This window comes from Haliotis rufescens, unplaced genomic scaffold (genome assembly GCF_023055435.1).
Source record: "Haliotis rufescens isolate VD_foot unplaced genomic scaffold, xgHalRufe1.0.p SCAF_7, whole genome shotgun sequence".
Taxonomy (NCBI): Eukaryota; Metazoa; Mollusca; class Gastropoda; order Lepetellida; family Haliotidae; genus Haliotis; species Haliotis rufescens.
The window spans coordinates 49,654,232-49,671,344 of record NW_025964361.1 but is presented as its reverse complement, the minus strand read 5'-3'; the positions used below and the strand labels follow the sequence as shown (position 1 = coordinate 49,671,344).

The window sequence follows — 17,113 nt, the reverse complement described above, 5'->3', positions numbered from 1 at the left end:
TTGTTTGTTGTTTAACGCCGCACTCAGCAATATTCCAGCTATATGACAGCGGTCTGTAAATATTCGAGTCTGAACCAGACAGTCCAGGGATTGACATCATGAGCATCGATCCACGCAATTGGGATGTGATTACACGCATCAACCAAGTCAGCAAGCCTGACCACCTGATCCCGTTAGTCGCCTCTTATGACAAGCATAGTCACCTGTTACGGCAAGTATGGGTTGCTGAAGACCTATTCTAACCCGGATCTTCACAGTTCTCTTTGGAAGGAACTGAGACACTTAAATGTATGAAACATGAAGAAGATATTGAACAACTCAGGTGATGTTGGTTTTGTACCATTCAAGACACAGCTGTTTGCCTTCCGATAACTTTGTTAACATGGGTAACAGGACACCCAAATCTTAATAATGGTAGTATCTAATCCCTGTTGTATTGGTACTTACATTTTGTATTTAGAACAAGGCATTAAAGTAATGAATTGCCCCTCTAATTGCCTGAGTTTTTTCGACTGATCGCAATGTGTACCCATGAGGTCACCTTACCACAAAGCAAGGTAATAACACCAGACGAGATACAGCACCAGCAGCACAGCTAGTCTCACATACCCTAGCGCAGAATAGTTTCCAAATAATCATCTCCACTCCATTTTTATACCCTTTTCAACCCTAGCAACCTATACTTTTCAGCTCCTGAAATAGAGAGACTTCAGAGTCCAGTGATCCCTCGCTATTGTGCTCTTCCATAAAGCGCTACCTCGGTTACTACGCGCGGTAACACATGGCTCCCAAAATTAATGTACACTTTTAATACTGAGAGTTTTACACAGCCGTGATTGTATTGTTGTTCGTTGTTCATTTGCACATAATGCTTCTCATTGCATAATCAACCGTTTATCGCTGAATGGAGTTCTAATAATCTGTTTGAAAACATCCGCGGCAAGTCCCGGAAATACGATTGTTCTACTAGGTTAACTTTTCACACTATACATCCTTTGATCTTAGAAGCGCATGCATGCAATAAAAGAGAACCACAAGCGAACTTTATATTCTTAATTAGTGGGCAATCCAATTTGAGGCGACACTGTCAACTCACATGTAGTTGCTGTCACAACACGGCAGTCATTCCTTTTGATTCGGATCAAATAATCATATCAAACCAATAAATCTGGCTTGGATGTGTATCTATATTTGTATGAATGTGTATGAATGCACGTAGTGCTGGTCAAAACTCTCTTTTTCCGTATTTTAAGCAACATGACCAATCAATGCCACTGAAACACTCTGTACTTGTGTAATGAATTGTAATTGGCTCTTAACTCATAGAGTCTGTTACTACCATTATCAATCGATATTTTCATGTAAGTAGACTACATTCACATTGAATGTGACAGTTAAGGCTTGTAAATACATGTAATAACAAACGGCGAAAACATAATGGATATATATTTTTACACTATGAACGGTAAACAACTTGTATCATTGCAATGTGCGAGACAAGGCGAAGATCATGAGATAGGCCGAGCGCGCTCCCCCGCCTCAGCCTCAGTTAAACGGCTCATCGTCTATAACGCCCACCAATTATTTGGACCCCATTGGTAGCGTTGTAGCGAGGGACCACTGTACCTTTGTACCGAAGAGTGTATATTTATCTCATACATAACTTCATTTTGGGGACAATTAATATGTTAGTCTACAGAACAGCTTCAGTGATAGTTGTATCCAGTCACACCAGTCATAACTTATCAGAGTGCTTCCAAATAATCAATAGGAAGAAACAATTTCTCAGCAATCATCAGTTGGATGAATACTGATACACCAAGAGATGTCAAATCGATCATGGGGCACCTGCAACTAACCTGTTCATCATGTTCATGACAACATAGTAATACAGACAAGATCATTGTGCTGTGACACAGAAAAACAAGCAACCATCCTTATCCGGCTTCCAGTAACTTAACCTGTTTAATGTGGCCTTGGTGGGAATACACCTGCATCCATGACAACCATCACGGGATGTGGAGACAGGTCATAGACAATTACCTACACCTGCATCCATGACAACCATCACGGGATGTGGAGACAGGTCATAGACAATTATCAACACCTGCATCCATGACAACCACCACGGGATGTGGAGACTGGTTGTAGACAATTATCTACACCTGCATCCATGACAACCACCACGGGATGTGGAGACAGGTCGTAGACAATTACCTACACCTGCTTCCATGACAACCACCACGGGATGTGGAGACAGGTCATAGACAATTATCTACACCTGCATCCATGACAACCACCACGGGATGTGGAGACAGGTCATAGACAATTATCTGTACCTGCATCCATGACAACCATCACGGGATGTGGAGACAGGTCATAGACAATTATCTACACCTGCATCCATGACAACCACCACGGGATGTGGAGACAGGTCGTAGACAATTATCTACACCTGCATCCATGACAACCACCACGGGATGTGGAGACAGGTCGTAGACAATTATCTACACCTGCATCCATGACAACCTGCATCCATGACAACCACCACGGGATGTGGAGACAGGTCGTAGACAATTATCTATACCTGCATCCATGACAACCTGCATCCATGACAACCACCACGGGATGTGGAGACAGGTCGTAGACAATTATCTACACCTGCATCCATGACAACCACCACGGGATGTGGAGACAGGTCGTAGACAATTACCTACACCTGCATCCATGACAACCACCACGGGATGTGGACACAGGTCATAGACAATTATCTATACCTGCATCCATGACAACCACCACGGGATGTGGAGACAGGTCATAGACAATTATCTATACCTGCATCCATGACAACCACCACGGGATGTGGAGACTGGTTGTAGACAAATATCTATACCTGCATCCATGACAACCACCACGGGATGTGGAGACTGGTTTTAGACAATTATCTATACCTGCATCCATGACAACCACCACGGGATGTGGAGACTGGTCATAGACAATTATCTATACCTGCATCCATGACAACCACCACGGGATGTGGACACAGGTCATAGACAATTATCTATACCTGCATCCATGACAACCACCACGGGATGTAGAGACTGGTTTTAGACAATTATCTATACCTGCATCCATGACAACCACCACAGGATGTGGAGACAGGTCATAGACAATTATCTATACCTGCATCCATGACAACCACCACGGGATGTGGAGACAGGTCATAGACAATTATCTATACCTGCATCCATGACAACCACCACGGGATGTGGAGACTGGTTGTAGACAATTATCTATACCTGCATCCATGACAACCATCACGGGATGTGGAGACAGGTCGTAGACAATTATCTACACCTGCATCCATGACAACCACCACGGGATGTGGAGACAGGTCGTAGACAATTACCTACACCTGCATCCATGACAACCACCACGGGATGTGGAGACAGGTCGTAGACAATTATCTATACCTGCATCCATGACAACCTGCATCCATGACAACCACCACGGGATGTGGAGACAGGTCGAAGACAATTATCTATACCTGCATCCATGACAACCACCACGGGATGTGGAGACAGGTCGTAGACAATTACCTACACCTGCATCCATGACAACCACCATGGGATGTGGACACAGGTCATAGACAATTATCTATACCTGCATCCATGACAACCACCATGGGATGTGGAGACAGATCATAGACAATTATCTATACCTGCATCCATGACAACCACCACGGGATGTGGAGACTGGTTGTAGACAATTATCTATACCTGCATCCATGACAACCACCACGGGATGTGGAGACAGGTCATAGACAATTATCTATACCTGCATCCATGACAACCACCACGGGATGTGGAGACAGGTCATAGACAATTATCTATACCTGCATCCATGACAACCACCACGGGATGTGGAGACTGGTTGTAGACAATTATCTATACCTGCATCCATGACAACCACCACGGGATGTGGAGACTGGTTGTAGACAATCATCTATACCTGCATCCATGACAACTACCAGGGGATGTGGAGACTGGTTGTAGACAATTATCTATACCTGCATCCATGACAACCACCACGGGATGTGGAGACTGGTTGTAGACAATTATCTATACCTGCATCCATGACAACCACCACGGGATGTGGAGACTGGTCGTAGACAATTACCTACACCTGCATCCATGACAACCACCACGGGATGTGGAGACTGGTTGTAGACATTTATCTATACCTGCATCCATGACAACCACCACGGGATGTGGAGACTGGTTGTAGACAATTATCTATACCTGCATCCATGACAACCACCACGGGATGTGGAGACAGGTTGTAGACAATTATCTATACCTGCATCCATGACAACCACCACGGGATGTGGACACAGGTCATAGACAATTATCTATACCTGCATCCATGACAACCACCACGGGATGTGGAGACTGGTTGTAGACAATTATCTATACCTGCATCCATGACAACTACCACGGGATGTGGAGACAGGTCATAGACAATTATCTATACCTGCATCCATGACAACCACCACGGGATGTGGAGACAGGTCATAGACAATTATCTATACCTGCATCCATGACAACCACCACGGGATGTGGAGACTGGTTGTAGACAATTATCTATACCTGCATCCATGACAACCACCACGGGATGTGGAGACTGGTTGTAGACAATCATCTATACCTGCATCCATGACAACTACCACGGGATGTGGAGACTGGTTGTAGACAATTATCTATACCTGCATCCATGACAACCACCACGGGATGTGGAGACTGGTTGTAGACAATTATCTATACCTGCATCCATGACAACTACCACGGGATGTGGAGACTGGTTGTAGACAATTATCTATACCTGCATCCATGACAACCACCACGGGATGTGGAGACTGGTTGTAGACAATTATCTATACCTGCATCCATGACAACCACCACGGGATGTGGAGACTGGTTGTAGACAATTATCTATACCTGCATCCATGACAACCACCACGGGATGTGGAGACAGGTCATAGACAATTATCTATACCTGCATCCATGACAACCACCACGGGATGTGGAGACTGGTTGTAGACAATTACCTACACCTGCATCCATGACAACCACCACGGGATGTGGACACAGGTCATAGACAATTATCTATACCTGCATCCATGACAACCACCATGGGATGTGGAGACAGGTCATAGACAATTATCTATACCTGCATCCATGACAACCACCACGGGATGTGGAGACTGGTTGTAGACAATTATCTATACCTGCATCCATGACAACCACCACGGGATGTGGAGACAGGTTGTAGACATTTTTACCAAACCCTACAACCATGATAACCACCACACGATAAGGTCAGCAGATCCTTACACGGAGAAGGCATGCAACTCTGCACAATCAGTCGCAGCTCTTTAGACTATTTGGCCAAATGTTTTCCCTATTCAATGTCCTCATGATATGTTTTTGACAGGCACAATTAAACCCTTAGAGTAATGAAACAAGGAAGTGGCAAGCAACACAACTTCATGACATAGACATAACTTCCTCTGACACAGATTTCATTCGTACAGTGTACTCAGGGTTGTTAAAGACTTGAGCCATCACAATCGCAGCCATATAACAGCTTCCTGTAACAAGGGCCGATCCGGCATTTTTAAAAGGGAGGGGTCCAAAATATCAAAAATCTTCTCTCAGATAATTTTACTGCTTACAACATTCTATATTTGGTTATCAAAAAGGGGGGTCAGGACCCCTGGACCCATCCTCTGGACCCATCCTCTGGATCCGTCTTTGTGTAAGTGAGTCTGGACCAGACACACCAGCGCCGCTCGTCCACATCACAGTGTGACATTCACCAGGTGGAGAGGGCATCATCCCTTGGGATCACACATCCAAGAACAGATGGTATTCAACCATTGTTTCCAACCAATCACTATCTTAGAGTTCCCCCTACAAGTATGTCAAACAGGGGACCCCTCTACTCCTTATGGCTCAACAGAAAAGTGATTGGAAAGGAAATGTTCTCAAAATTCTGAAAAGACGTTACCAAAATGATGTTCATTAAATAAAGATTTACAAGTTAAACTTGAGACTAATGTTCACACACTTCCAAATTCAAAAAGGTTAATTTCCTTGCTATGGATTTCCACTAATGCTAGTGTCGAAACAAGGCGGGAGTGACAGCACCTTGGCAGTAATGGCAGCTCAATCCTAGAACCCTTATTTGTAAGTTGATCACAGGTATGTCTCCAGTATGGTGGCCATGGTGAATATTGACTTGCGATTATTCCTGGCTTTTAAAAGTGTTGGCCTATTAGATTTTGATTGATTAGCAATGCATATTTATAGATCTATTGCCAACTTTCTAACCCCGGCTCAAGGTTTTACAGTTTCTACCAAAAACCTCAGTCATGTTTTAACTATAACTTAGAATTGTCTGGCACAAATCTCTGAGCACCACAGAGGGTGGACAAAGGATTACAGTTTGTTTGTTTGTTTGTTTGTTGTTTAACGCACTCAGCAATATTCCAGCTTTATGACGGCGGTCTGTAAATAATCGAGTCTGGATCAGACAATCCTGTGATTGACATCATCATGAGCATCGATCTACGCAATTGGGATACGATTACATGCATCAACCAAGTCAGCGAGCCTGACCACCCCATCACCTTTTACGACAAGCACGGGTTGCTGAAGACCTATTCTACCCCGGATCTTCACGGGTCCAGGATTACAGTACCAAGTATACAGTGGTGTACAGTATCAATGCCAGCCAGTGTTTCATCTGGAGTTCCATGTCAGTCATTGTTCACGTTAATTACGCAGCCTACTTCCTCACATTTCCTGTAGATGTTGGTCAAATGCATATCTAGGTCACATTTCCATAAGGTCACAATCTTTTAATGACTACACTTTAATGCAAATACTTTAAGAATGTGGCACAGCATGGACTGTAGGCTTATTGTTAATAAAAAAAACATATTTTTTAGAAACCGATCAAAGCATCTGTGAACAGTCGACCTTCGTGATTCCAGTAAACCACGAAAGTTTGGTAGCTCTATGCAGGTAGTGTATTTCATGGAAAAAGAATAAAAGAACGACCATCATTGTAGGTTCTGTGCTCTGGGAGGGGAATGAAGGTATTATAGTTAATTTTAATTGGCCTAATTGCCATATTTGCAGGACAGCTGCTTAATAAAGAGCATAGATGTGTGCTAGAATGTAGTAGAAACCCGTCTCAAGTTAATGAACATCAGAAATCCTCAGGCATAAGGAAAAACCAGAGTCTATATAAGACACCGAAGCAAGCTGGAGATCATATTTACTTATTTTGCTAAATCACTCTTGTTCACAATGTTTGCACTGTCAGTGGTATGCTACATCTATTGGTCCTGTCTCAGTTGTTGCCTGATGATTAGCTTTGCTCCTGTGCTCTCAAAGCAGAGACCCGTGAAGATCCAGGGTAGAATAGGTCTTCAGCAACCCATGCTTGCCGTAAAGGGCGACTATGCTTGTCATAAAAGGCGACTAACGGGATCGGGTGGTCAGGCTCGCTGACTTGGTTGATGCATGTCATCGTATCCCAATTGCGTGGAACGATGCTCATGATGTCATCCACTGGATTGTCTGGTCCAGACTCGATTATTTACAGACAGTCCTCATATGTCTGGAATATTGCTGAGTGCGGCGTTAATCAACAAACAAATAAACATCTCAAAGTAGAGCTAGGATACCTGTAGAGTTAGCCCCGTTAAATTTAATATTAGAAACCTTACTCATTTTAATTAAACATCTAACATATATCCTGAAAAATATCTAGCATTTGTCTACAGGATGATGACAAAAAGTCAAATCTATAACCAGATAACAAAAAACAAAACAATATTTTTACAAAAATAAATTTGATCCTATTCAAAAGAAATTCACAGCAATCCTTTAAAAGTGGCAAAAAAACTGAAAAACACCTACAGTTTCATCAATATGTACCACAACAGCAAGTTCATCCACACACTTATACTGTCCCAAATATCAACATGCAACACTGACTGCTATTGAATTTACACATCATCTGTGACTGATGTAGGTTTATCATGTTTACACTGTTAATATTCCTACATAGTATCAAACAGTTTCACACCAGGTGGTATTGAGTGACAGCAGTTATATTGCCCAGCTCGGAGGTGATTATAGACTCTTATGACACTTAACATTCGATTTGACAGAAAAATCACAATAGACTTAAAGCATGTAACTGTAAAAAGTTATAGTTAAACATTATTTAATTATGTTTTTTCATTGCATAGAGCTTATGTTTTGCACAGCTCAGATCTAATAACTTTGATTTTGGTTTGGTTTGGTTTGTTGTTTTAAGCCGCACTAAGGTATATTGCAGCTATATGACGGCGGTCTGTAAATAATCGAGTCTGGACCAGACAATCCAGTGATTAATATCATGAGCATGATCCACGCAATTGGGATACGATGACATGCATCAACCAAGTCAGCGAGTCTGACCACCCGATCCGGTTAGTCGCCTTTTGCGACAAGCATAGTCACCTTTTACGGCAAGCATTGGGTTGCTGAAGACCTATTCTAACCCAGAATCTTCACGGGTCTAATAACTTTGATCCAGAGGACCCAGAGGGCCAACACTGCACAAAGCATTTTTGTAGCATAACTACCTACTGATGCAAGTACCTACAGTATACTGTCATAAAGCCGCATGTGTAACACAGAAGGTGAAACATATTGTAATTTGCACGTGGTACCTACAGAATCAGGAATGAGAATATGGCACAATTCAGTTTCAATATTTATGTAATACACCGTAAGTAGAAAAAAAACATATTATGAAAATAAAACTAGTAATATGTTTTCACAATGACTTCCTGAAACATAAGCTGGTACAATCACATTGGTATACATGATACTGCTGACACTGATACATCCATAGTGGTAAAGTTATTAATAATTTTACATCATGTTCATTATTAATCTTTTCAAAGTAATAGCTACATTGTTATGATATTATTTTATAATGAAGTAGATTAGTGGAGACATGCAGATATTGTTAAAATTGAAACCCACAACGAAAGTCCATGAAAGCAAGGATGCCTGTATATGAAGTTCTGCACATAGAGAAAAACATTAGTCAAGTCAATTTATAGGCTTACCCTGGTATTCTCAATTAATGTATAATCTGAAGTGAAGTTTAGGATAAAATACTGTATCAACTATCAAGCCTGGCCTCTATCTAACCTAGCCTTCAGTTATTGGCCTCTATCATGCCTGGACCTCAGCTATTGGCCTCTATCATGCCTAGCCCTCAGCTATTGGCCTCTATCATGCCTAGCCCTCAGTTATCGGCCTCTATCATGCCTAGCCTTCAGTTATCAGCCTCTATCATGCCTAGCCTTCAGTTATCGGCCTCTATCATGCCTGGCCCTCAGTTCTTGGCCTCTATTATGCCTAGCCTTCAGCTATTGGCCTCTATCATGCCTAGCCCTCAGTTATCAGCCTCTATCATGCCTAGCCTTCAGTTATCAGCCTCTATCATGCCTAGCCTTCAGTTATCGGCCTTTCTCATGCCGGGTACCCAGTTATTGGCCTCTATTATGCCTAGCCTTCAGTTATCGGCCTCTATCATGCCTAGCCCTCAGTTCTCGGCCTCTATCATACCTAGCCCTCAGTTCTTGGCCTTTTTCATGCCGGGTACCCAGTTATTGACCTCTATGATGCTTGGCCCCAATTTATTTCCATAATGAATCTAGTCAGACAAAGGCCTTGCTGCTAATGAGGGTTTGAGAGTGTGGAGATTTCCATTTAAAAATATTCCCTCACTCCACACTGCTTCGGCTACCTCCACACGGCAGTAGGTGTGTGTTCACCTGTCCCTGTCACATACCCATTTCCACCCATGTACAAGCTCTATTGTATCACCCACGTCTCGGAGCTCGTACTGCAAACTTAATGAGTCCTTGAGTCATAGCTACTGTTTCTTATTGTGAATATTTCAATGTAGCCTATTCAGTCAGTCCGTATGCGAAACATTTGTGTCGCATTTTTAGTGTTGAGATATGCACCATTATTAATTGACATAGGACAGGCCTAGTGCTCAGACTACATGGATTAAAACAAACATCATCATCATCATCATCATCATAATATTATTATTATTATTATTATTATTAATGTCAATCTAATGATAATAATAACGGGGTGGTCGGGTAGCCTTGTGGTTAAAGCGCTTGCTCGCCACGCTGAAAACCCAGGTTCAATTACCGACATGGGTACAATGGTGTCCCCGCCGTGATATTGCTGGAATATTGCTAAAAGCGGCGTAAAATCGAACTCAACGATAATAATTACACAATACAACCCCGCTCCACATCTGATAAACAGCAGTTACACATTATCAACATATCTGAAATTACAAATACATAATTATTCCTTTCATATGTTAGAGTGAGAAACAAACACAGCATGAGTTTCATGAATGCAACTATACTGCGGATTAATCAAACAGAAACGACTTGCACTGATTTATTGTTACCATAGTGACCAAGTTACAAATGGCACTAAGCATGACATATGTCCAATATCCATATGATGGCATAAATGAAAATATAACTGCACCAACACTCTGACAAGCCTGACCGAGGTACAGATAATAGTCACATACAATCTTTGCGCTAAATGTGTTTAGTCAACACACAAACCAGTCCTGTCTATCAACATGCCCACTCTATAGAAACTGCCCTATATGTATTCTAGGTGTATGCCATGGGTAAATTCTTCTTTGTATATTCCAGTAGTATAGCACCAGGATCATATATCAGGTTTCTATGTCGCATTATATTCTACTGTGTGCACGGCCATGTGTACATAGTTCCACATCAAGAAACCACCATGGCCTGTCACAAGTGTGACCTTTTGATTGTATACGCTATTAGCCATATCATGTATATGTTTAGATTTGTCATGAAAAGTTAAGCATTAAAATTGATTCAGTCTCCCATATGAAGACAAACACATCAAAGTGTTGCTTAACACCGCACTCTGCAATATTCCAGCTGTATGACTGCGGTCTGTAAATAATCAAGTCTGGACCAGACAATCCAGTGATTGATATCATGAACATTGATCAGTTCTAACTCAGATCTTCATGGGAGACAAGTATAGGTTGCCGAAGGCCCTGATCTTTACGGGAGATGAGTATAGGTTGCCAAAGACCAGTTCTAACCCTGATCTTCACGGGAGACAAGTATCGGTTGCCAGAGACCAGTCTTAGCCCAGATCTTCACGGTGGACATGCATGGGTTGCCTAACACCAGTCCTAACCCAGATCACCAACCAGTGTCACCAGCCAGTGTCACCAACCAGTGTCACCAGGCAGTGTAACCAGGCAGTGTCACCAACCAGTGTCACCAGGCAGTGTAACCAGCCAGTGTCACCAACCAGTGTCACCAGCCAGTGTCATCAGCCAGTGTCACCAGCCAGTGTCACCAACCAGTGTCACCAGCCAGTGTCATCAGCCAGTGTCACCAGCCAGTGTCACCAGCCAGTGTCACCAACCAGTGTCATCAGCCAGTGTCACCAGCCAGTGTCACCAGCCAGTGCAACCAACCAGTGTCACCAGCCAGTGTCAAAAAAATATGTAGGCCACAACAAAAAAATAGTTGGAAAATATTTAGGATCATAGTTTTGAATCATTAAAATATCTAATCACTACAATATGATAATATTTAACCAGCATCACAAAAACTGACACTCTATCTAACCAATATCACACGAATTGGCACTCTATTTAACCATCATCACTACAAACTGGCTACCTATTTCACCAGCATCTCAATAAGCTGTCACTCCAATCAATCTTGCAACTATGAATGGCAAATCAAGAATGAACCAAGGATGACAAAGGTACAGTAGAGAGTACACCACAGGATAGACAAGAAGTTAGGTGTGAAGACAACTGCCTAATTGATTAATGAAAGGGGTGAGAAGGATGCCATCCATCAGCCATTATGTCACACTATCTACCTGTCATGTTGCTGTCTCTCAGGCCCTACAGGTAGACAGGTGCTATTGACAGGTATCTGCAGAGTGAGTGAATGAGCTGTATTCCAGAGTATGAGCTTAATGTCACTGGGAAATCCAAAGTGACACAGGTCGTACATGTTTATCAGTTTGGTGAAACCAACAAGCACCAGTATGGTGCCGGCAAACTGAGGATCATAATCAAGGCATGATTAGGGTATCAACTATCATAGCACATCTAAGATTCCACTCTCCTCACTGACAACTTACTGAAATATAACTTAATAAATTGTTGACATACATCATATGTACATGTATATCAGGTATATTGTTGTATTAAAAAAATTCAATTTTGACATGGTCCCCCATTCAAACTGACTTCCATTATGCACAACACAACTATATCCTTTCACACAAGAAGATAAAAAAAATAATTGCAGTATAATAAATTTCAATTTTCAATTTTGACATGGTCCCCATTCAAACTGACTACCATTATGCACAACACAACTATATCCTTTCACACAAGAAGACAAAAAAAATAAAAAATAATTGCAGTAAAATAAATTTCAATTAACATTTTGAAATGGTCCCCATTTAAACTGACATTCATTTTACTTCCTATTACAACACAACCATATCTGTCCACACCATGCCTTGACATAGGCTCTTTAATGGCTGTCAGCATTGCTAATCTAACAAGTCTAAAGCTGTCCACATGTCAAATGCAACTGAAATCAACAAGCAGCTATTTCACTCAGCTGTTAAACAATGTTGCACATGTCACACAGCAAACCTTGTCTTGTGGCCAATAGGAAAACCTGATATGCATCAATGGCAATAATAATTGGCTCTAAAACAAAGTCAAACAAGTAAAATGTTAGTTAAATATGTCGTTCATATCACATAGTAGAGACTTCCTGTCAAAGACGCCAATTACATCCAGTTGACGCTCATCTGAAACTTCATATTTTCAAGCCTAACCAGGATAACATCAAAGCCTCAGCTAATGCCATAATGCAATATAAGGGTTACTTATCAACTGGTGCATCAGGCTTGCTGATTGATGATAAGGTCAATAAATGTATTGTTAATTCAGGAAAGTTATATTTTTATTGTTCCCAAAGTACATAATCGGCTGCACATAATAACAGATTCTTCCACAAAGGGCCAGCTGTATCATATTACTGATTGGTGATTAGATATTAAAAGCAACAACTTAACAAAAGGATAAAGCTCAGGACAAGAGAAAAAAAATCATTGCATCAAGTTATATTATCAGGTATTTTTTAACCGAATCACTGGCCACCTATTTAAATGACATCACACAAACTGACACCCTCTTTAACCAATATCGCACAAACTGACGCCCTCTTTAACCAATATCGCACAAACTGACACCCTCTTTAACCAATATCACACAAACTGACACCCTCTTTAACCGACATCACACAAACTGACACCCTCTTTAACCGACATCACACAAACTGACACCCTCTTTAACCAATATCGCACAAACTGACACCCTCTTTAACCAATATCGCACAAACTGACGCCCTCTTTAACCAATATCGCACAAACTGACACCCTCTTTAACCAATATCACACAAACTGACACCCTCTTTAACCGACATCACACAAACTGACACCCTCTTTAACCGACATCTCACAAACTGACACCCTCTTTAACCAATATCGCACAAACTGACACCCTCTTTAACCAATATCACACAAACTGACACCCTCTTTAACCAATATCGCACAAACTGACACCCTCTTTAACCAATATCGCACAAACTGACGCCCTCGTTAACCAATATCGCACAAATTGACACCCTCTTTAACCGACATCACACAAACTGACACCCTCTTTAACCAATATCGCACAAACTGACACCCTCTTTAACCAATATCACACAAACTGACACCCTCTTTAACCAATATCGCACAAACTGACACCCTCTTTAACCAATATCACACAAACTGACACCCTCTTTAACCAATATCGCACAAACTGACACCCTCTTTAACCAATATCACACAAACTGACACCCTCTTTGACCAACATCATACAAACTGACACCCTCTTTAACCAACATCACACAAACTGTCCACCTGTTTAACGAGCATCTCAATAAACTGGCACTCCAATCAATCTTGCAGCTATTAATGACTAATAAAGAATGAACCAAGAATGTCAAATGCCCAGTGGAGAGAACCACCACAGCGTAGATATGAAGTAAGGTGTGAGGACAAAGAAGAGAAAAAAATCATTGTATCAAGTCATATAATCAGGTATTTTTTAACCAAATCACTGGTAGATGGGAAGAAAGTGTATGTACACCTGGCTGCTATTTCCGGATTAGTTTATGAGAAAATACACATGGTGTAATCCTTTCATATTTAAAACAATGCCTAGCGGACCAGGCAACACAATTTAACCATCACATCAAGTGATGCTTATCACAAGTTTTACAATTGAAGTGAACAAGTTTATCACCTGTTCATTCGCCTGAATTTCAAAAAATAATTATAGCACATTATACTTGAAAAATCATATGCATCATATAAAAGAGTATTTTTGGCCTCTGGTCCCTTGAAATTTGTTATCCGGGCAATCTTAGAGGAAACGAAAGAGTCCCGAAAAGCGAGGCTTGACCTAACAATGTTTCTTCTTGTGACCCGTGTCCTTTCTACCCATCTCCATTCCCTGACATGTTTTTACTTGATGTTCATAAAAACCTGTTCAGCATGTTTAGTTGGTTGACTAACTTGAAGATCAGCAAATCAACCTCCAGTCAGCCATCCCCGATGGTTTACCAGGCAAGTAGGTATGCTGTGCTCCTAACCTTCATCAGACAGAAAGCTGAAGTTTGTGCTGTTCCAATTAATCGATTTGACAGAAAACTGTCTCGGTCGATATGACCAGTAATACTTATTGCAGGGTGGTATATATTCTAAGTCTACCTGTCCCATTGATAACTGATAATTTTGAACTGAGTTTAGTTTCATGACAGAACATCAGCGGGCTAAAGGTTAAAAGAAACCAGTAATTATTCAGTGTTCCAGTTAATATATATAACTCAATGACCCATGAAGATCCGGGTTAGAATAGGTGTGACATCATCAGGAGACACCCAGTTTACTGTGTAACTAACCAACATTTCATACATTTCCTGCACACCTCTAAACTTGTTCAGTCGCTTGAAGCAGTACACTGATGCCCAGTGACACTGACGTCTGCGTCTTTACCCTCTTGTTTGAAGTCAGGTTACATTTATTTCTGTCTGGAAATTTCTGATAAATTGAACATGTAATTATACTGAACTCTGTTTTTCAAATGTACCCCAAATGAATAGACAGCAAGAACTGCCACTCGTAACCAACTGCGCTATATGAACAGACCAGATAGTTTTCCCAAAATAAACTGTATTTGTTGTTTAACACCGCACTCACCAATATTCCATCTATAACACAGCGGCCTGGCAATAATCGAGTCTGGACCAGGCAATCCAGTGATCATCATAACGAGCATTAATCTACGCAATTGGGATACGATGACATGCATCCACCAAATCAACAAGCCTGACCACCCGATCCCATTAGTCGCCTTTTGGGTTACTGAACCTGGATCTTCACAGCTTATTTCCACTAAGATCAGGATGCCTGTTATTTTTTATGGTCAAGAGGCCTAAGGGCAGTCCACCTAATACATAAATCTCCACATATCAAAGTATAATATCTAAACTGCAATCCACAACAAGTTGGCTCAAGTTATTTTAATGGATACCTTATTAAGTACCTCAAGATAATTTAAAGTTTGTTAACATTCAATAATGTATGGGGTTTTTTTTAAATGCTGGTATCTCATAAACTCTGTATTGACAAGATAAGATTGATTCTGGTTAATATTTCACATAGTTTAAGAGAATATAATTAAAACAACAATAATAAGCTGATACCCAGCTGTTAACTGCACAATGTACTGTTAGTTAGTTTCCATAACTTTAAAATGGAAATCAGTAATGACACCGGTGGTATTGTATGTAAAATCGTCACTCACGTCTGCTTGTCTCTCCCCCTCGTGTGGGTGTGGCAGATTAACATCAGCATCAACAAAGTCTTCACGTGCACCTTTCCCCCCGAACAGATAACGCAGGGTGAAGGGGCCGACCAGGAAAAAGATGGTTCCTCCCAGGATATATTTGATCAGAGTGACTGTATTCCGTCTCATCGTTGTAAACAACAACTGTTGTCTCGTCCTAAACCGCAGACCCCGAGCAAATGCAACGTGTCCTGTGCTAGTTCGACTGTTGTACTGAAGTTAGCCCCGGGGAGACAGTGACAGAAGAAGAGAGTCTCCCTAGCGGTGCCCGTTCGATCGGCTGACCTGGTGCACCCGTCAGACTATCCTGCTATTACTAAAAAATTCTTCAAATGTGTTGCGATTGAGGACACGATTTGTACTTTGAGGATAAACATTCACGTGACAGTGATCGAACTTTGTTGTTGGTAAGAGCACGTTAGGAAGGTGCTCGCCATATTGTTTACTCTCAGCGCCTCGGTTTGACACGAATCTGGGAGACTTCGTTTGATCGTGCCGCGCCTAGACTTGCCACGGCTCCCAAGGTTATATGCGCTATAACGTTTGGACAGTGGTGACAGCTGACTCGCTCATAGCGAAGTTATTGAACAGATCGAGCGTGTGCAGAAAGAGCGTAACATTAATGAGAACTAAAGCAAAATGGTAAAACACAACATTATGTGTGATATAGTCGTTTTTCGTTACAACACTAATCAAGTTATATTGTGATATTATAAAAAAAAGATATTGTGCTCCAGCGGCTAAGCAAGTATAAATCAGGTCCATGTAAACGTCGGTCGATCAATCAAACAGTACATGATTATCTTATTCATACACGCACAATTTCTCAATGTCGATGACGGTCCGATACGGTGAAAATCACATTTACGTATGAATGGTTCTTGCAAATCAGCATTAATTATAGCCTGAAGCCGAGAAGCTGAAGTCAGCGAGGTGTGCCGTGATT

The 17,113-nt window shown here is 41.5% G+C and overlaps 1 protein-coding gene across 1 annotated transcript in view; it reads right to left on the bottom strand.

Annotated features, from left to right (window-relative positions):
* LOC124110480 (putative polypeptide N-acetylgalactosaminyltransferase 10) overlaps nt 1–16,625 on the bottom strand; it is a 35,972-nt gene extending 19,347 nt beyond the window's left edge. The window contains exon 1 of the mRNA XM_046469866.2: nt 16,126–16,625. Coding sequence (XP_046325822.1) covers nt 16,126–16,296 — 171 coding nt within the window. The 5' untranslated portion in view covers nt 16,297–16,625. The remainder of the gene's footprint in view (nt 1–16,125) is intronic.
* Between the last annotated feature and the right edge of the window lie 488 nt (nt 16,626–17,113).